Genomic DNA, 20,831 nt, shown 5'->3' on the forward strand with positions numbered 1-20,831 from the left:
AAACGAGGTAAAATTTCTCTCATTGGCTTGTTTTTCGATGTTGAACCTCCATGTTGCCAAATCGGAGCTAAACCACCGGTCAATTGGCCTGAAAATACCGCCGAAGTCCAGCGGCACCGCCGCAGGTTTCCTCAATTTTTACCTCCGATGAGGCCTTTCTCGGTTCTTGTTCGATGTATATTTTATACCACTGTAACTACCGTCCTTTTCTCTACAGGTTGACCGGAGAAAAACACCAAATCGCGACTCGCACCAGAGGAGCCGCCACACCCGAGAGCTCCGCCGCCAGTAAGTCTTGGTTTTCTATAATTTTTTGGCCCACCGAGGGCTCTAGGAGTGTTTTATCAGAGGAACCAATGCAAGTTTGGTCGAATTCGGCCAGAAACGGTCGACCCGAAGCGGCGGCGCCTTCACCGGAGCACGGCGGAGCCGCTGTGCCAGAATTTCGAAATTGGTCGAAAAGGCCCTGGGTCTGATTTGGAGTTTTTTGGGGACATTTGCAGGTACCGGAAGTGTGTTTGAGTTTTTGGAGAAAAAATTCACGAAATATAGGGACTGCCTGTATTCGCAGTTAGAACCCGATTTCAGACTCCGAAACAAGTAAAGATCTCTCACCCTATTTTCTATTACGGCATTAAAGCTTAATAAATGATAAAATGGTATGCTATGAATTAATAGATATGTATAATTAATTAAGGTTGCTAATGTAGCCCGAATCTGATGTATTTGTCGGTATGTTCTTGTTTGATTTATTTTACAGTTTTGAATGTAGTATGGTGTTTGATGTGTTTATTCTATGGTTTCGTATGCATGAATCACGGTTTCATTTATTATGGTTTGAATTATTGTGAACCCGATGTTGTGTTGCCTTGTTTGGTGTCCATTACTGGTTTACGTATTTATGTTTGATTGAATAATTGAGATTAAGAAAAATGAAAAAAAGTATGTGAATTGATAAATAGATAATGTTGGCAGCCTAACTAGATATCCTGGGAGATAGTGGATGGACAGGGTCCATAGGGAACCCTACCGGGAACGTGGTCTCTCATATCGGACGGGGTATGGAGATTTTATGTATTTTGGCGCCCATACCGGACGAGATATGGGGACGACCCGTTTCACCCTCATACCAAACAGGATATTGAAATTTATGGTTTTGGTGTCCATACTAGACGGAGTATGGGCACGGGCCTAGAATTAAGTTATTAATGTGAATGGTTCACGTATAGCGGAGACCCTCTTTGGATCCCCATGGATACTAGTAGGCTGATAAAAGAGGATATTTGTTGCCTGATGATTGAAATACAAAAGTACGATATGTGTTATGTTACAGAGTGTGCATGATCTTATGATGTTTATGATGTTATTGTTCCTCATAAGTTATTTTCATAAATCTCACCGAGGTAAGTGGACAGTAAAAGTTTTTTTTTTAATTATTGATAAATGAGTTTGTTATAAATTATGCTCTATTGGTCGTTTTTGTTTTCTACCAACTTTTACTTCTGTGACAGTGAGATAGTGTGATATCTTTACTGAGCTAGTGTAGCTCATTCCTTACTTAACCATTTCATATCAGGAAGACTTGGTTCCCGAGCCCGTCCCGCAGGAAGATGACGAGTAGATGTCTAAAGATTTCATAATTTTATTTATAACATTCATATCTAGTATTTACTTTATTTAGTTTATTCTTTTATACGTTTAGTACGTTTGGATTATTGTGTAAGGGATATTAAAGAAAAATTTTTATTCCGCTTCCACAGTTAGAATTTTTCTTATATATATACATTTTTCTTTAAAATTACGGGGCCGTTACATTTGCATTATAATTTCATTGCTTATATTATTTATTTATTTTATTTTTAAAATAATTTAATATTAATCAATTAATTATTAAGAATATATTTATTATTATTCTTAATTTATTAATTAAAATTATTTTTAACTTGTTTCTTAATATATTGAAATATGAGTTAATTATGTTACATTTTTAATTAAAAAATACATTATTATAAAAAATATTAAATATCAAATTATAATAGATAATAAATTTTTTAAAATTAATTTAATAATTTATTTTATTAATTACTATTATATTGATATTATTATTTTAATATAATAATGCTCCTAGTCGGCGGTCAAAGTATTTTCCTATGATGTCAACAGCTTATAAAATTCAATAATAACCTGCACGCTTTCTTATCCCATCTCGCGCGCATATTAATATTACTTCAAAAACCCTAACCCCTGTAAGCTTTTTATTTCTCTCCCGTTCTCCGATCATTCTCGCAAGTCTCTCCTTATTTCAGTCCCGCTTCTGCAAGGTATTGGTCCAATCTTATTGTGTGTTTTAATCGATTTCTTGAACCAAAGACATCATCTCAGTTTTGTTCTTACTTTATTCTTTGTTCCGTTGTATAGCCTCTGTCCAAGTAATATCTGATCAATGGATCCGCAGCCAGAGCCTGTGAGCTATATCTGTGGAGGTACTGTTCATAAAATAAAAAACACTACAAGTTTAAATCAACGAAGCTGAAATCGATATCGTTTGTTTATTGTTTTCGATTATTTTGGCACAACTAAGAGAATTAAGGAAGAGTGTTGGAGAATCTTGATACGCTAAATTTGATCTTTTACGTCTTTTATGGTGATTTAACGTAAAGAAATCACATGACTGTATCGGCTAAGGTTTTGTATATAATATTGCGTTTGTCCTTTTTAATTGTGAATTTTTTTATTGGCTTGAGTTACTCTGTAGATTGCGGGCAAGAGAGCACTTTGAAGCCTGGTGATGTTATACAATGCAGGGAATGTGGTTACCGCATTCTGTACAAGAAGCGGACCCGTAGAAGTGAGTATATTTCTATAATTGATTAATTTAATTTTTTGGTTCTTTGTTTACATCATTTATGTTTTAAAGCTCTCTGGTTCTTAAATTGATCTTTCATATGTAAGCACATGCATAAGCTGTTCTCTCTCCGTGTTTTATAAGTTTCAAGGACATGTTTGTAAATAGTTTTCTATATGTTCCGATTAGATTTTCTTTTTTTTTTTTAGTTTACTAGTGACTATTTGCTTTCCTATGTACCATATATAATTTTTGCATAAAAACTACTATATACGATGATCATTTCAACGTAGCGATGCTGAAATTTACGCTTATAACACTATGGATGAACTTGAGCTCTTTTAGGGAGGTTGCTCTCTTGCTGAAATTTATGTCTATAACACTATGGAAGAACTTGAGGTTTTTTAGGGAGGTTGCTCTCAGGTTCCAGTCAGTGAGAGGGTGAGTTTTGAGAGTGAAAATCAATTTATATAATAATATTTGCGTGGTTGTGTCCAGACCTTTAATCAGAAGTAGTGACTACTCTGTTGGATGGAGTTAACAGCGGATGTTTAATAGAGGCAGCTTCTGAGTGAGGCAAGAAGATCCTTTGAAGATAGTAGCGACTGTGTCCAGCTTCAGTGCATGCCTATAGAGAATTAGTAGCTGGGTAACTCTGGTAGTCAACTAAAAGTGCAGTCTGGTTACCCACTTGGACCAGGTTGGTTGTTAGGTGGGTACCTAAATGGAAGGATGTATTAATGGCCCTTCCTTACCATACATAGTAAGCAGTAGTAAGGTTTGACCTAGGTAGCTGAAGTCAAATCCTTTCCTGTTGTTTTCCTTCCCAGCTCTGTCATAATTCGCGATTTGGATCCTTCTTGTATTTGGTTGTCCTATTCTATTATCTCTCTTTGTTTAGGATCCAAGTGGAGTGGCTAAGAAATTTGAGAGCACTATAACAAAACTTTTATGGTCTGGAGCTGGTGAAGTTTCAAGATTAGATGAGTTCTGCTTACCTCCAAACATGAAGGCAATATGGTTTTTTGAGAATCCATGTTTAAATATGTCTTTTTTGGCCAAATGTTTATTGTACTTTCTGTTGGAATCTTGTTCTTTATGGCATAGGATGAAAAGAATAAATTTCAGTTGCAATGGAATGGTTGACATTCTAAAACTAGGAGTACCACGACTCTTAAGTGTTCTTGAAAAGCCACCGGACTATTTTATGACCTCCATTTTTTTTTCTTTCTTTCAACTAAGTTGGTGTCGTGTGGTTGACCAACCATTGCACCATCCTTTTCAGTTCTACTAGCTGATTTTCTAAGGTCACAACTTTTATCTCTATTGAGCACCTGAGTGAGATTGCTATAATTCTCTCTAATAACCATCTACATTGACAAGGGTTAGGTAAGCCTTCTCTTGAAGAGGTGTTGGCCCTCGAATTCTTTCCCTTGCTTGTTTTTTTTTCTGATTGCCTTCTCTTCCCCATCCATATATGTGTGATTATCCTGCTTGCAAATGATGCCAAGTCATTTTGAAAATTGTTGCAGCTAAGGTAGCAACAGAGGCTGGCTAGGTTGGACAGATGGTCAAGGTGGTTCTTGAACATCTACAGCAGAGATATTTTTTTTAAAATAAAAAGTATGAACTATATATTATCATTGTACCATAAAACCGGGGGTACCGCCCCTATACATAAAATTTTACAATATAGTTAGTGAATTTATGACATGCCCAAAATCCACATCACTAATCATGTCATGCCGTAATAACAAAAACAAAAAATAATGCATTCAACTATCACTCAACCTATACAAATCAGTAGGTTTATCCTCGAAAGCTCTAGAATTTCTTTCATTCCAAAGAATCAACCTATAAATGGTGCTCCATAAACCAAACGCCATCGGACACCGCAACAAAACATGCCTGCAAATTTCTGCATCAGCCATACATAAATAACGTCTGTTGGGAATAAACAGCCCCCGAGCAATTAAGTTATCAATTGTCAATATGCATTCTCTACTTGCTTCCCATGCAAAAAAAGCAACTCTAGGAGGGACATTAGCCTTCCAAATCTGTCTAGAAGGGAGTAATAAGTTCATGACAGTGTTTCTGTTAGTTAAATGCTTGTACTAAGATTTAACAGAGAAAACCCCACTTTTATCCACCTTCTACAGCAGAATTTTATAGAGAGTTCATTCTAAGTTGTTCAGTTAGTAAACGGGAGGTTTGAGAGACGAGGAATTCAAAGGAACGAAAATGTCCCTCCTCTCTTAATGACTATCTCACTTTTTTGAAAAAGTAATTATTCCATCGAATAAAGTTCACTTTGTCATATTTCATATATGCAACTGTCTAGCAAGGATGAGAAGATTCTTTGAAGAAAGTGATGGCTCTCTTAGCCTCAATTTTTGCTTGTCAAAGATTGTCCTTTTGGTGCTGGACTTTAAGGAACTGAGTAAATCTTTATAGCTAACTGCTAGTGACAGGGTAGTTGTTAGGTTAGCTTGTCCTTTTGGAAGGAATGTATTTTATGGATATTCCATGTAATAAGCTAGTAAAGATCTTTCCTTGGGGCCGTCAGTTAAAGTTGTCAGCAGGGAAGTAAAATTGGGTAGGCTTGTATTCCCAACTTACCAAGGGAGCAATGAGAACAAAGGCAAGATGAATATTGTGGCTTGATCTTTATTCAGTCTTTCAATGAAGGAAGTTTATGAATCTGATTGAAATTAGTAGGCAGTGGAAATTTGTGGAAGAGTTAGCAGTGAAGATTTTCTTCTTTAAAGGAAATCATATGAGGGCAGAGGTTTCAGAGGTTTTGCCTTGCAACTTTTCCTTCTCCACTGCTGCCTTTTCTTTGCCTTCTGAACATCGAGGAAGCTGATCAGAATCTGGATGTGTACCTACATTTAATTTCTAATGAGCCTTGGTAGAGGGCACAAGTCATTGGAATCTTCGGTTTAAGGATTAATTTGGTTAAACAGTATGCTAATGGGTTTACTTGGGAGATATTTCTGGTCTTTGCTTGATTTACGTGTTTAAATGTGTCCTTGAATTTGTTAAGACTTTTGATTAATAGGTCTTTTCTGGATGCTAGTTCAATAAATCTTCAGGATTAATTAAAAAAAATTCATTTCATTTCCACACGTGGATATCAGCATCATCTTTATCTTTGTTTCATGAGAAATCTATAATAATTCACGTAAAGATTAGAGTTTGGTATAATGTATATCTGTGTTCTCTTCCGATTTAGAGAACTTAAATGGTTACTGCATCATGTGATCATCAAAATTTTAGTTTGTTGTAATACTTGGAATGATGGATTTCCTTTTGTGCAGTTATTCAGTACGAAGCACGCTGAGAACAGAAGCTTACTATAAAGCAAGCATGTGATTGCAGAAGGTTTAAGCAACAGTTAAATTACAGAAATCATCATATGTATCTTTTGTGACTCTAGTTTGTGTATATGACTTTTCGTCGGTTTAGAATTCAAACATTTTGTGCTGGGAAAGTTAGTTGAATTACCAAAATGACAATCTAGTCTTCTTTAAGTTGACTTGTGGTCTTATCAACTACATTTTGGAATCCAAAGACATTAAATTACAGTCTGAATGAGTCAAAGGCGTCCGTAGGAACGTATGTTAAATGTGGGCAGGCTGACACAACTGGCTGTATAAATCCAACCTGTTACAATTAATCTAGAGTTGTTGTATATAAATGGATCAACAAATTTAGTTTAGTAGGGACCAAATAAGAAACTTAGTTATCCAAGACACATTAAATCAAACTGATACATGTACGTACAAGGTCAAAAAACACGAAAGTACAAACACATGCATGTATTTAGTAGCATTTAATCATACAAGATACAAATTAAAAGCACACCTGTTAAAACACAAATTAAACTAGACCTAGTCTTTTACTTTATTATTACATCAGGGTGGTGAAAGATGATGAGTAGGTAATATAGTAGGGTAAGTAGAAGTCAAGCTCCAAAGGTGGTAACTTCCAAACCCTTGATGGGTGTGGCCATGGGCGCATCGAATTTGCTGAAAAGCTTGTAGGATGAAATTAGGGAAAGCACGGCGTAGAAAGCAACAACCACAAAGGTGATGATGACCGACGCCGTAGCCTTGTGGCAGAACCCACCGAAAGTACCACAGGCTTCACTCCAGGCTATGGCCGTGTCACCCTTGTGAGCCAGGTACACCACCTCTGTTGCCACTGCTCCCGCACCCAGAATTACATACGTTAGCACCTGTACACACAGGCGCGTGTAGACACAAAGTAGTCAGTTCATGAATGCTCAAATTCTTGGTGTAAATTAACGCTGGAGAAATTTGTTAACCTGATCAAGGAAGAAGAGAGTCCAGGCTCGGGGCATGGTGGGAGGGCGAGGCATGGCTGCGATGATAGCTGAGAGAAGGGAGTAGCCTGCGCATATGCCATTTGCATGAACTAAATACCTGCATACTAATACTGAAATTTGTCAAAATATAAAAAAGCAAATTGGATCATTTAATTTTAATCGGACCAAATTGAACTCAACCACTGATCAAATTCATTTCATGATTTGATAATTAACATTTTTTTTTTTCAATTTGATGTATCCAAAAGCTGATTGATTCTTCAGCTGGGTATACCCAAAACAATCAATTTAGATCCTGATTCTCCAATTATGGTTCGGACCCAGCAGGATATATGTGATTATAAGGTTCAATAACTCATCAATTCAAAATTTTAGTAAATCAAACTCCTGTAAGTATTTGTCCTCAATATCATAGTGTATCTTCAATTCTTGCTATGGTAGTTCTGAAATCTAATTAAGTAGGAAAATTTGCTATCAACTGAATTGTTATAATCAATTGACAAAGAATATGTACTTCAAGTGGTATGATATTCTATTTTATGGGTTGTTCTTTAAGTTTGAGTCTTATTTTCATGTCAAAGGATAAAAATAAATAAGAATTAGTTTATGTATATAAGAAAAAGGATTAATAAATTTCAAAGATCTTATTAGGTAATAATCTTTGTGGTAAGCAAAAACTACTATTTCAAAATTGTGTGTAATTTAGGGCACTTGAGGAAATAATGAATTAACATTAGGGTTCATACTTCTAGTTAAAGCTCAGTGATAAAAAATTATAGATCTTGCAACAAAGGCACAGGTAGATATGATCTATCCCTAATCAAATTAAAACTTGACTTTAAATTAAAGGCAAATTAAACCTTCACCTATTTTGAAAAGATAAGAAAAATCTTGATGGTCCGATTTCTGATTTAATTCATACCCTTTCCTTTTTGGGTAATAATTTTCAGTCTATGGTTTGATCATGTAAATAAATTAATGAATTGGGGTTTATTCAAGTTCCATATAAAACAAAACCAACCATGAAAAACAAGAAATTAAGAGTAAACATCCATGAACAGTATAAATTCAATTAAATCAACGAATAATATCATCCATTAATAAGAAAACAACCTGAAAGCGCCAAGGTCAGAGTATGAAACCGACCCAAAATCACTACTCTCAGAGCTCTTAAGCATGACAACCAGCGCAGAAACACATAGAGCCACAGGCACCAACCTCAGCATCGTCTCCGCACTGCGCAACCCACCACTCACCTCCTCCGTCTCGACGCCGCCTGAACCCATCAAAGCAATTGGCGAGCTCCCAACAACACTACCTTTTTCTCTCTTCTCCATGTGATCTATCACCTTACCTTTTATGATCTCTCACATATACACGTATACATACAGTTGATGTGCAGTTTTGTTGTACACAAGGTTTTGGCGATGGTGGTGGTGGGTGATGTCGTTTTAATAATAGGGTTATAGTTGAGGTGGGTGGAGAAGCATTGAATGTGATATTCATGGCTGCAGGCCACACTTCCCTAAGTGCGTACAGATAACTTTTCTATCATCTCTCTCTCTCTCTCTCTTTCGTCTCATTAACTTTAATATTAATGAGCAGGTTTGATTGATCTCTATCAGGCCATGCTTACTGTAAATGTGTTATTGAAGGTGACGGGGTTATTTACAGTAAGCACTAATACACTTATGTCTATCACATATCTCCATTTTTTTCTTTTTTAAGAAAAAGAAAGATGTGATTACGTTATTATCCAGGAACTATGCGTGTGATATATATATATATATATGTACATATTATTTTCTGTCATTGCGTGCTTACATAAATAATTGTTCAATGAATTAGGATGAACTACAACCGATATATATACACATACATATTATATATATATATATATATATATATTGATTGCCAAATTCATTGTCAATTTTCCATCCGCTTTCAATTTGGTTACGTCTTTATTAATTTTGGATATGTGAATTAATTGTGATAATAAAAAATTAAAAAAATGATTATTATAAAATTTTGTTAGTAACCCATTGACTACGGTGCATATATATTTAGGCATTGGCTAAATTTTGTTGATTAAATTATTTAAATGTTTTATTATTAAATTTTATTTAAGAGTTACGATTACTTGTAAGTAATATTTTATTAAAAAATTGAAAGAAAAAGAAAGAGAAACTAGTAAAAAGACTATTTTTAATTTATGTTAGTCTTTATAAATGTTTAAGTATATGAATATATATATATATATAAGTATTAACATAACTCCTAAAATTCTAAATATATAAATTATAATTAAGTTAATATATGAACTATTTAGAAAAATTAAAAAGAAATATATATTATTATATTTGTAATTTATAAATTATTATTTTTAATATTTACTATTTTTTTAAAAAAATTTAAATTTGAAAGTAGTTAAATAGAAGAGGTAATTGGTATAAAATTTTATATGCGTAACATATGTAGATTTATATATTTCTACATCAGCGAGACACCCATTCGAACGAAAAAAAATGGGCAATTATTACATTTCTTTCTATTCCAAAAATGCTCAGCATATATTTTAACCCACACAAAAACTGTATATAAAGCAAAGACTGAGAAATCAACGATAGAAGGTGGTGAAATGAAAACTAATATTTATAGAATTATAAAAGCTGTAATATGATCATTAACATACCCATCAAATTAAGTTTGAGATGACATCTGGAAAAGATATCTCCCGAGTCTCGTACATTATGCATATATTTGTACGTATACACATACATATAGGAGAGAAAAGAGAGCGAGATTGAACCAAGGGTGACTTCCCAGATAACCCTTTTAACGATTAATCAATACTGTCACTTGATAAATTCCTGGCAAGTCATCCTTGGCTCAAGCCCACTCTCAATCTCTTTAATCATTTCTTCCTGTTCTAACTGTATGTATACTATACATGTATTTATAGGTGGAGATCACATACACCCACATATACATATACATATATATATATATATATTCTTGAGTGGGATCTCTAGGCTTTAGCTAACACCACCATTGTTATCATTATATTCCATGCACGAATAAGTAACTACGTACCGATAGAAGATTAGAAGGAATTTTGACCATATTTTGCCTCCCACTAGAAGCTTCCGCACAGTATATTGAAACTCAGCTTCTTCATCACCCAGCATCTCTGTAGGGGAAAAAAGCTGTTTGATCGATTTGCTTCCATGCATTTTCCTATCCACTGGAATAATTAAATAGAAGAGAGAGAGAGAGAGAGAGAGAGAGAGAGAGAGAGAAAGCTTGATTGATAGTTTGGAGAGCGAATAGAATCTTTTATCAGATATGGTTTAAAGTGATATCGTATGTGAAAATACGCAGAAGGGGATCCATCTATTTCTTCTTTCAAACTCATACATATACATACATACATATGTATATATGTATAATGCAGTATAGTCATGCGAAAGTCAACTGTATCGATGGTGGAAATCTTTATCAATCGCTATGGGATGTCATGCAACTGTAGCTTTTAGTATTCCGCAAAAGTCAATCATCATAAGCATGTACAAGCTAACGGAAATTTGAACGCCTTGTAAAAATATGTATATATAACATATAAAAAATAGTAAATAAATTGGAAATTGATGAATTAATTACATGTTAAAGTCTTGAATTTCTTTAAATTACCTTTTATAAATATCAACTTCATAAATTCTAGATTTACTTTCCTATATAAATTTTGAAGAAAACCCTCCCGGTATAAGAATCTAAAATGAGTGTTAATATTAACTAATTTTCTTGTATGAATAGATAATATGTATATATATATATAAGAGTTGGATAATTTTTTTATAATTTCTATATGATTTTTCTACAATTATTTCATTGCTTTATCAAATTGCATTTACATATATATATATATATATATATATGATTAGAAAGCTCTCGTTGAAAACTTTCCATTTGTGTTTGGGTGCATAACATTAGTGTTTGGATTTATTCTGATAAATAAATAAAAATTATGTGATTATGGGTGATATAATTAACTACTTTTTTTGAAATTGAATTGGAAGTATTAGTAAGGTAAGCCCAAATAATTAAAAGAAAACCCGAAGCCTCAGCCCAAAACAAAAAGCCCAGTCACAACCCCCATAGACAAAACGGCGTCGTTGAAAGAAACAGACAAGTATACTTGTTCCATCCAATTAATCACTAATTAATTCCTGATCTCTCTGTGTTTCCTTCTCCTTCTTTTCAAAGCCTTGTCAGCCAAAGCGATTCGTACTCATGCCAAAAGGGCTTGGGCAAGAAATCCAGGAGAACCACCTCATCCGCCATTGTCGAAACCAAGAAAAATCACAGCTAAAGGAAAGATAAAAACCAGTAAAACTCTTCTGTTGCTTGGGATAATGGAGAAGAAATTTTCAAAGTGGTGATGATAAAAATCCACCTCATCTTTCATTTTGCTGACTGAGAACAGTGGAAGAATCAATAATGTCAAATCAGGATTTAAGAAGCTTTTATCTTCAACCTTATTTTCTTGTTTTTGGATAAAGAGGAATCTCTATATTAAAGAGGACAAAAAAAAATATACAGTGCATATGTTAAAATAATAATAATGATATTTACATCAAAGTACTTAAAAATAAAAATATTAAAATATTAACAAATAAATGACTTAAATTAAAAAAATAATATTATATCATTTACAAATAATTATTTATTTCTTTTCTTATACTAGAATAGAAAATCTATATATATAAAAGATATAATATTCAATAAAATATATATGGATCAAAATTAAGACACATACGTTATGACTCTATTAATTTCTATCGTAACGGAAGAAAGAAGACTTTTTACTCGAAGATAATTTGTCTAGTACACACAAGAAATTGACGTGACGTATATATCCTCGCCACAACATTGATAGACATCTCACCAAATCCACAAAAGGAGACCTCCTTTATTCCTTAACAACAGTAAAAGACTAGAAAATTACAGTAGTTGATCAAGAACCTCTTTTAATCAATACTTGGAGGACGAACCCTAATGGAAATGGAACAAGGGTTTTGAAGTCTCTCAAAAAAGTCAAATCCCAAGAGCCTTCCTGAGTTCCAAAACGAAGCCGTATACCTTATCTTGATCAGGCAGAGATTTTGAAACACTCCTTCTCCAAACACCTTTTCACCCAACTAAACAACTTAGGGCATTCTGCTTCTATACTCATCTTCCCAAAACTCTCATACACACCGAACCAACTGTAGAATGGGATGAAAGCCAAATCCACATACCCAAAACTCTCCCCACCAAAATAAGCCTTTTCCCAAAGTTCTCCCTCCAAAACCTCCAAGATTTCTATCAACTCTTTCTCAGCTCCCTCCTGTTCTTCCCCTTTTGCTGTCCAAACCCTCGTCCCACATTCATACACCTGTAAATACAAGTCAAAGCTTGTGAGAAACCAAGCCAGTCAGATGGGTTTTACCAGAAATTAGAAATGAGCAAAGGGCTTTACCTTCTTGTCAATATAGTCAGCCCAGAACCTGCCTTGAGCTCTCTGGTAAGGATCAGAAGGAAGCAAAGGAGGAGCCTTGTCACTCCACACCTCATCTATCTACTGAACCTGTATCAAAGACTCGCAGATGGGTTTACCATTGTGGATGAGAACCGGGATTTTCTTGTGAACCGGGTTCACTTGCAGGAGTAAGGGACTTTTGTTTCTTGGATCCTCTTCCTTGTACTCGTAGTGAATATCCTTCTCAGCCAACGCGATTCTGACTCTCATTCCAAAAGGACTTGGCCAGAAATCCAAGAGAACAACCTCGTCCGCCATTTTTTAAAAACAGAGCTCTTCAAAAAATGAAACTTTCAGTTGGTTGTGATAATGAACATGCAGTGCCAGGTGCTTGTATATATAGCCCAATGCACGTTCTCTTTTTGGTCAAGAATTGTTGTAGATTTATGGTGGAAGTTCTAGGCCATTCGATCTTTATTACGTCACCTTTACGTAGAAGGTTCTGCAGTACTTACGGGCGCCCACAGATAGAATGAACAAATCCGATAGTCTTTATATAGATACAGAAAGAGTATTGTTATATACAGTCCCGCCCTAATTTAATTTAATAACTATTCTCAATTAAATTAATTTTTCATTTACAAAGAATTTTATTTTTCTAAATTCATTTATAATAAAAAGTATACGGAAAAAAAAAATGAGTATGTTTGTGCCACCGGGTGAAAGTGTTAAAAGGTTTCGGCTGGGAATTCATGAAAAATATATTTGGATTTGAATATAAAATAATAATCATATTTATATCAAATCAAATATATTTATATTTGAAACGGAAACGAACTTAAAAATATAGTGGAAGAAAATTATACATCAGATAATAAATTTTTTAAATTAGTACGTAATCTTTTAAAAAAAATTTATTATCTCTATTTCTAATAATATGATATCATAATAGAAAGCACTACGTGAAATTTGAGAATCATAACTGCATATTTATAAGCAAACACGTCTGTTAATTTTTTTTATTCCTAATTTGATCCATTACAAATTAAAAATTATAGATCTAATCTCTACCCAAAAAATAGTTCACACTTTAATTTAATATATTAAAACCCGATACACCTTTAACCATATCAAATCACTTTTAACCGAGTTTAATTAATTTGATAGTTTTTTATACACAATATTTTATACGTATAAGCCAATATGGTATATTAAAACCCAACATGTAAAGTTTTCTTTACTCGAGCCAAAGAATGATGAAGAAAATGAGTTAGGTGGCTTGTTTTGTGACACGTGTTGTGTGCATGTGTATATATATATTTATATATATGTATTAGGTTAAAGATAGAATTGATAAGGTGTATTGAGTGTACTTATATATCTTTTTTTATTGGAGGTATAAATATCTCATTTTTACCCTTTTAAAGTATCTAAAATCAAAGCCATTCAAACCCTACAAAGGTTTTCTCCTTAATCATCATTTGCTCTTCAGCTTCTCTTAATTTTCCTTATTTTTCTTACATTCCCTATTCATTTTTCTTACAAATCCTAATAGGTCTTGTCCTACAATAGTTTTATCATATTTTCTTTCAAAAGGAATGCGATTGGTATGGAGAAAAGCCATAGAAGATATTCAACAAAATTCTACAAGAAACCTTCATTAACTTTATAAACCTGAGGAAGAAAAATGCAGTGAGAAAATAGCAAATTGTTGGTTGTGGGATAAGGAAAAGCGATAACAATCACCGCGTTTACAATAAAACAAATATTGGTTTCCACAATACGTTTGTTTTTATCCAAGAGATCTTTGCTAGAATGGTCGTTGGATTATGTATGAGTTCTCTATTCGAGAGGTATATATATGCAAACTTTTGCTCTTCGGAAAGAAATATAAGTACTTTTCGTAAAGTTTATGGTTTTTATGTTATTATAGGTAGATGATCATGTCATTTGCAAAATCAAAAACAAAAAATTCAAATACTTAGTCTAAAGTAACTATGGATAAAGTTGAAGGATCTAGAGTAGATTAGACAATTCAAAGTGATTAATCTTAACAAGCAAATATAATCGAGTTACGAGAACTAATTCATGAAGAAGATCAATCATAATACTACAATATCTTACCAACACAACATTTTATGTTGAAAATAATAGAAATTACCAACACTAAAATCTCCTATACCACAATAAAAATATATGTAATGACTCGTGCTATTGATGAAGTCACGAGCGTCCATTTATTTTATCAATTAATAGATATCATAACACATTTATATAAAAGGAAAATAAGTTAAAATTTTTATATTTCCATCCCTTGCATCGATAACAAATATCCAAATGTTCAACAAGTTAGTGAGGTGTTGTCTAAATCAAAAACATGATAATAATTATAAGGTTTGAAGGTTAAATTAACACTTCTAAGGATAAAACATAACTCACGTACATATTAGGAAGTTCTTCATTGTTCTTGCTGATCTTGGTCTTACTCTCAATTTTCCTAATCTAAAAAATGGAGAAAGATGAGCTACATAAGTTTAATAACAAAAAACTAGTAATCTAACTGTAAATAGTGTATTAGTATAATTACTTAATTTAATTTAACCATTACTAGGTCCATTTTTAATTATTTATTATAAGCTACATTATATTCTTTCATTCCCATACTCTAGAAAGTTATATATGTGTGAAATTTTGTTTTCTTTCTCAACTCAGATCCTCGAGTCTGAGTACATATAAACTCTATATTCAATTTATCTTACACTATACATACTTTTGATTTATTTGCAAAATAATTAGAGTATTTTACTGCATTGATATATCTAACAGTATAGTTTATGTTCACAGTTCACAATAACATAATTTCACACTTTATCAGTATACAGTAACAGTAGGGTTCATTTTCACAATTCAAAATATAGTATAATTCACAATTTTTATACTTAAACGTAAATATATTATTGTACGATGTAGTTTTAATTGCTGTCATAGGGAGTAATAGGAATTTCCACTATCAAAGGAGATACAGTCACAGTAACAGTAAAACAATACAATATAGTACTTGCAAATTTTTACATCCATAAGATGGGGTTCACCAATTGACCAAATTTCGGGTATACACGCACCCGTCTCTCTATGGATACAATAGCAACAATAGTACAATTGATTTTTCAGTTCATGGAATGAGGTTCACTAATAGACAAAAATTTGGTCACACATGCACACAATCATCCATGAACACAGTAACAATATATGTAATACCCTTAATTAATTTTAATGTAATTAAAATTAAAGTATAAATATAATTTTTTAGTTTTTGAATTTTTATTTAATGTAAAAATGAAGAAAATTAATTGGAGGATGAAATTGAAAACAATTTTGAAAAAAAAAAAGGTTAAAATTTGAGTTATGTAGGTATTTTTGAAAGAAAAATAAGAAACTATGGGTTAAAACATAATTTAAGAAATTTGTGCTACGTAGGATGCCCAGTCAGCAGCCCCGACGAACCAGAGCGTGCCGCATAGCAAGGCGCGCTGACGCGGTGCCACGCGGGAGGTCATGCTGGTGATCTGCGTGTCCGCAATTAGAAGGTCCTGATTTTTTCCCGCGCACACTGATGGTCCAGATCCGTTCCCTCCTCAGACGCGATCGGATAGTCACAATTAAACACAATGAACGATTCAGATCTACTTCATATTTAAACACGATCGAACGGTCCAGATTCACTTCCTATTTAAACGCGATCGGACGGTGCAGATCAAACGTGATGGACGGCCCAAATTAAAAAGAGATGGATATAAATAATTCTTTTCATACCAAACTCTAACCAGCCGCCAGACCCCCTGCCGAAGAAGAAAACCAGTCACCGGGAAGGAAGTCGACCGCCGCTCGCCGCCGTGTTGAAGCCACATCCGATCACCAAAAGAGGTAAAAAAATTTTCATTCGCTCGAAATTATATTTTGAACACCCCAATATCTAAATCGGAGTAAAAAAACCGGTGAATAATCAGAAAACTGCGAGAAAGCTCGGCGACGCCGCCTTGGAAAAAACAAAAATCACCTATGATGTGGCCCTTCCCAATTCCTGTTTCGTGTAATTTTTCTACCATTGTAATCACCATCTCTTTTCTTACAGGTTGACCGAAGTAAAACACCCAACCGCGAAGGTGAGCTGGCGGAGCCACCGCACTGGAGAATCCCGATGTCGGTAAGCTTTGGTTTTTCGACATTTTTCAGCCAACCGAGACCCCTTAACGTATTTTCTCATAGGGACTGGTATAAAACCAGCCGAAATCAGCTGAAAACAACTAACCCGAGGCAAACTACGTTCGTGGATGGCCGTGCTGCAGTTCCGAAATTAGCCAAAAAGGATTTCTAACATTGATTTTAGAGTTTTTTTATGTATTTCTAGGTACTTGAAGCGCGTTTTAATCCCTGAAGGAAAATTCAGGGAACCCGAGGACCGCCAGTAGGCGTAGTAAAAAACTTAGTGTTCGGACACCAATTCGAGTAAGAATCTCTTACCTTATTCTCTGTTATGGAATTGAAGTTTAATTATAAATAATGTGATTTTTTGTACAAATTAAAAAATATTCGTAATTAATTACTAATGGAGCCAGAACCATGTACTTATTACTGTTTACTATATTTAACTGATTGTCTGATTTTACATTTTTCGAATGCATCATAATACACTGAAGTTGGTATGATGATGCGATTATGTTTCCTTCATGCATGTGTTGCTTGTTTTATGTGATTACGGTTAAATTGAGAAACTGAAAATTAAAAGTAAACGTAAAATTGTTTGATTAAGTGGATAGATGAATGACAACCTTACTGGATATCCTGGGAGGTGGTGGATGGACCGGATACATAGGGAACCCTGCTGTGAACGTTGCCTCATACTTGATAGGGTATCGAGGATTGGTAATTTGGCACTCATACCGGACGAGGTATGGGGACGGCCTGTTTCACCGTCATACCAGACAAAATATTGAGAGATAGTATCTTTTGACACTCATACCGGACAGGGTATGGGGACGGCCCATTATTTGAAAATATTGAATAAAGATTCACGTGTAGTGGAAATATCCCTATGGACCTCCATGGATACTAGTAGATTGATAAAAGAGAAAAGTTGTTATTTGAACTGATTGCATATGAGATTATGGTACTATTTATGTTCTTGACTCTATAGATTAATTTTAAAAATCTCACTACGGTAAGCATGCGGTAAATAATTTTATTTATGATAAATAAATTTTACTTAAATTAAGAGCTCATTTAGTTATTTTTTTCAACAAACCTTCATTTCTGTGTCGATGAGTAGCGTGACATTCTTACTGGACTAGTGTAGCTCACTCATTTATTAACAATTTTATATCAAGAGGACTAAGATCCAGAGCTCGATCCACAAGTTTCGAGTAGGATGTTCAATTATTTATTTTCTATTTATTTCTTTGATTTTTCGTTATTTCTTTTAGAATGGTCATTCCCGTAACCCTATTGGGTATCCTGAATTATTGTGTAAGGGATATAAACCCTAATTTATTGTTTTATTTTCGCATTCAATTCATAATTTATTTCCTTTCTAGTTCACGGGCCGTTTTAATATAATTGATTTCCTAGTCATGAGATGGGTTCATTGATCGACCGAATTCTAGTCATACACGCACACACTCTCCGTGAATACAATAATAATAATAGTACAATTAATTTTCCTTCCACGTGATGGAGTTCATTATCAATTCCTTCGATTGAATCTTGTCAACACACACATACACCTCTCCTAAATATATACTCAAACAGGTTTAAATACTTTGACACATTATACCGATTCATGATGTAATGCCCTAATTAATTTTTAATTGTAATTAAATTTAGTGAATAAATATAATTTTTTTATTTTTTTTATTATTATTTAATGTAAAAATAAAAGAAATTAAATTGATGATGAAATTGAAAATAATTTTGAAAAAAATGAGTGAAAATTTGGGTTTTAGGGGTATTTTTGAAAGAAAAATAAGAAACTGGGGGGTCAAACAGCAATTTAAAAAAATTGTACCACGTAGGACGCCGAGTCAGTAGCCCTGACAAATCGGAGCGCGCCGCGTGGCAAGAGACGCTGATGCGATACCATGCGAGAGGCTACACTTGCAATCCGCGTGTCCGCGATCGAAAGGTCCAGATTCGTTCTCGCGCGCACAAATGGTCTGGATCCGTTCCTTCCTCAGATGCGATCGGACAATTACAATTAAATGCGATGAATGGTTCAGATCCACTTCTTATTTAAATGCGATCGGACGGTCTATAACAAATCACGATGGACGGTCCAGATTCACTCTCTATTTAATCGCGATCGGACGGTCCAGATCAAACGTAATGGACGGTTTAGATTAAAAGGAGATAAATATAAATAACTCTTTTCACACCAAACCTTAACCCTAGGTGCCAGACACCCCACCGGAGAAGAAGAGCCAGCCACTGGGAAGGAAGCCGCCGGTCGTCCGTCGCCGTGCCGGAGCCACTTTCGACCGTCAAAAGAGGTAAAAAATTTCTTCTTTGCTCGAAATTCGATTTTAAACACCCCAATGACCAAATTGGAGCAAAAGGACGTGCGTATTGGCCAGAAATCGTGAGCAAAGCCTGGTGGCGCCACCGCAAAAAATTACAAAAAACACCACTGATGAGGCACTTCCCGACTCCTGTTCTGCATAATTCTTCCACCATTATAATCATTGTTTTCTTCTCTACAGATTGATCAAAGCAAAACACTCAACTGCGAGGGTGAGCCGGTGGAGCCACTGCATCAAAGAATCCCACCGTCGATAAGTTTCGATTTTTCGAATTTTTTCGGCCACCTGAGACCCCTTAACGTGTTTTCTCGCAGGGATTAGTACAAAACTGTCCGAATTCAATCGAAAACGGTCGAAAATAGTTAACCCGAGGCAAACCACTGCCGCGGGCGGCGGTGCCTAACATTGATTTTAGATTTTTTGGGATATTTTTAGGTACTTGATGCGCGTTTTAATTCTCGAAGGAAAAATTCAAGGAACCCGGGGACCGCCAATAAGCGCAGTCAAAAGTTTAGCATTTCGGACATCAATTTAAGAAAGAATCATTCACCTTATTCTCTGTTATGGAATTAAAGAGTAATTTTAAATAATATGGTATTTTTTAAAATTTAAAAAATACTCATAATTAATTATAAGTTACTAATGGAGCCAAAACTGGTTATTTACTATTGTTGCTATATTTAACCGATTGCTTGATTTTATAGTTTTCGAATGTATGATGATACCCGATTGATTAATTTTATAGTTTGAATGCATGTATTGTTTGCTTTATGTGATTATGGTTGAATTGAGAAACTAAAAATTAAAGGTAAACGAAAAATATTTTGATTAAGTGAATGGATAAAACGACAGTCTTATTAGATATCCTAGGAGATGGTGGATGGACCGAGTACATAGGAAACCTTACCGTGAACGTTGCCTCATACCGAACGAGATATTGAGGTTTGGTAATTTGGCGCTCATACTGGACGATGTGTGGGGACGACTTGTTTCACCCTCATATCGGACGGGGTATGGGAATGACCTGTTTCACCCTAATATCGAACGGAGTATTAAAGTTTAGTAATTTAGTGCTCATACCAGACGGGTATAAGGACGGCCCATTAATTAAAAATGTTAAAGAAAAATGGTTCACGCGTAGTGGAGACATCTCTATGGACCTCCATGGATACTAATAGGTTGATAAAAGAGAAAATTGTTGTTTCAACTGATTGTATATGAAATTATGACATGTGTTATATTATTGATTTTATAGATTGTTTTTATAAATCTCGCTACGGTAAGTATGCGGTAAATGATTTTATTTATGATAAACGAATTTGCTTAATTAAGATCTCCATTAGTTTTTTTTATGATTTCTACCAACTTTCATTTCTGTGTCGGTGAGTAACGTGATATTCTTACTGAAGTTCTTACACATGACTTTTAAATTTACACTTTATATTAATTCATTTTCTCTTATTTTATTTCCAATATTTCATTGAGATTTACTATTACATATTCACTTTAAGATATGTTTAATTACTTTTAAATTTCTTTCCAATA

The 20,831-nt window shown here is 34.2% G+C and overlaps 2 protein-coding genes and 1 pseudogene across 4 annotated transcripts; 1 reads left to right on the forward strand and 2 right to left on the reverse strand.

Annotated features, from left to right (window-relative positions):
• Window positions 1–2,163: 2,163 nt before the first annotated feature.
• On the forward strand, window positions 2,164–6,383 carry LOC110818360 (DNA-directed RNA polymerases II, IV and V subunit 12). The gene is made up of 4 exons (XM_088218383.1): window positions 2,164–2,321; window positions 2,419–2,483; window positions 2,756–2,848; window positions 6,166–6,383. The coding sequence occupies exons 2-4, from the start codon at window positions 2,444–2,446 to the stop codon at window positions 6,186–6,188; spliced, it is 156 nt and encodes a 51-aa protein (XP_088074509.1). The 5' UTR covers window positions 2,164–2,321; window positions 2,419–2,443; the 3' UTR covers window positions 6,189–6,383.
• A 268-nt stretch (window positions 6,384–6,651) lies between these two features.
• LOC110818359 (CASP-like protein F16) lies at window positions 6,652–8,668 on the reverse strand. 2 transcript variants are annotated; one of them, XM_022047210.2, is made up of 3 exons: window positions 8,343–8,668; window positions 7,176–7,293; window positions 6,652–7,085 (listed from the first exon to the last, which is right to left on the reverse strand). In XM_022047210.2, the coding sequence occupies exons 1-3, from the start codon at window positions 8,531–8,533 to the stop codon at window positions 6,813–6,815; spliced, it is 582 nt and encodes a 193-aa protein (XP_021902902.1). In that variant the 5' UTR covers window positions 8,534–8,668; the 3' UTR covers window positions 6,652–6,812. The 2 variants fall into 2 exon arrangements, with proteins under 2 accessions (XP_021902902.1, XP_021902901.1); XM_022047209.2 differs by having other exon boundaries at window positions 8,310–8,664.
• Window positions 8,669–11,973: 3,305 nt separating this feature from the next.
• LOC110818376 (putative glutathione S-transferase) lies at window positions 11,974–13,244 on the reverse strand (annotated as a pseudogene). Its single transcript, XR_015818584.1, has 2 exons — window positions 12,715–13,244; window positions 11,974–12,630 (listed from the first exon to the last, which is right to left on the reverse strand). The product of XR_015818584.1 is annotated as a putative glutathione S-transferase (transcript).
• Window positions 13,245–20,831: the final 7,587 nt, after the last annotated feature.

The sequence above is a fragment of the Carica papaya genome, chromosome 4 (assembly GCF_054855325.1).
Source record: "Carica papaya isolate Zhongbai chromosome 4, ASM5485532v1, whole genome shotgun sequence".
NCBI classification, from domain to species: domain Eukaryota; kingdom Viridiplantae; phylum Streptophyta; class Magnoliopsida; order Brassicales; family Caricaceae; genus Carica; species Carica papaya.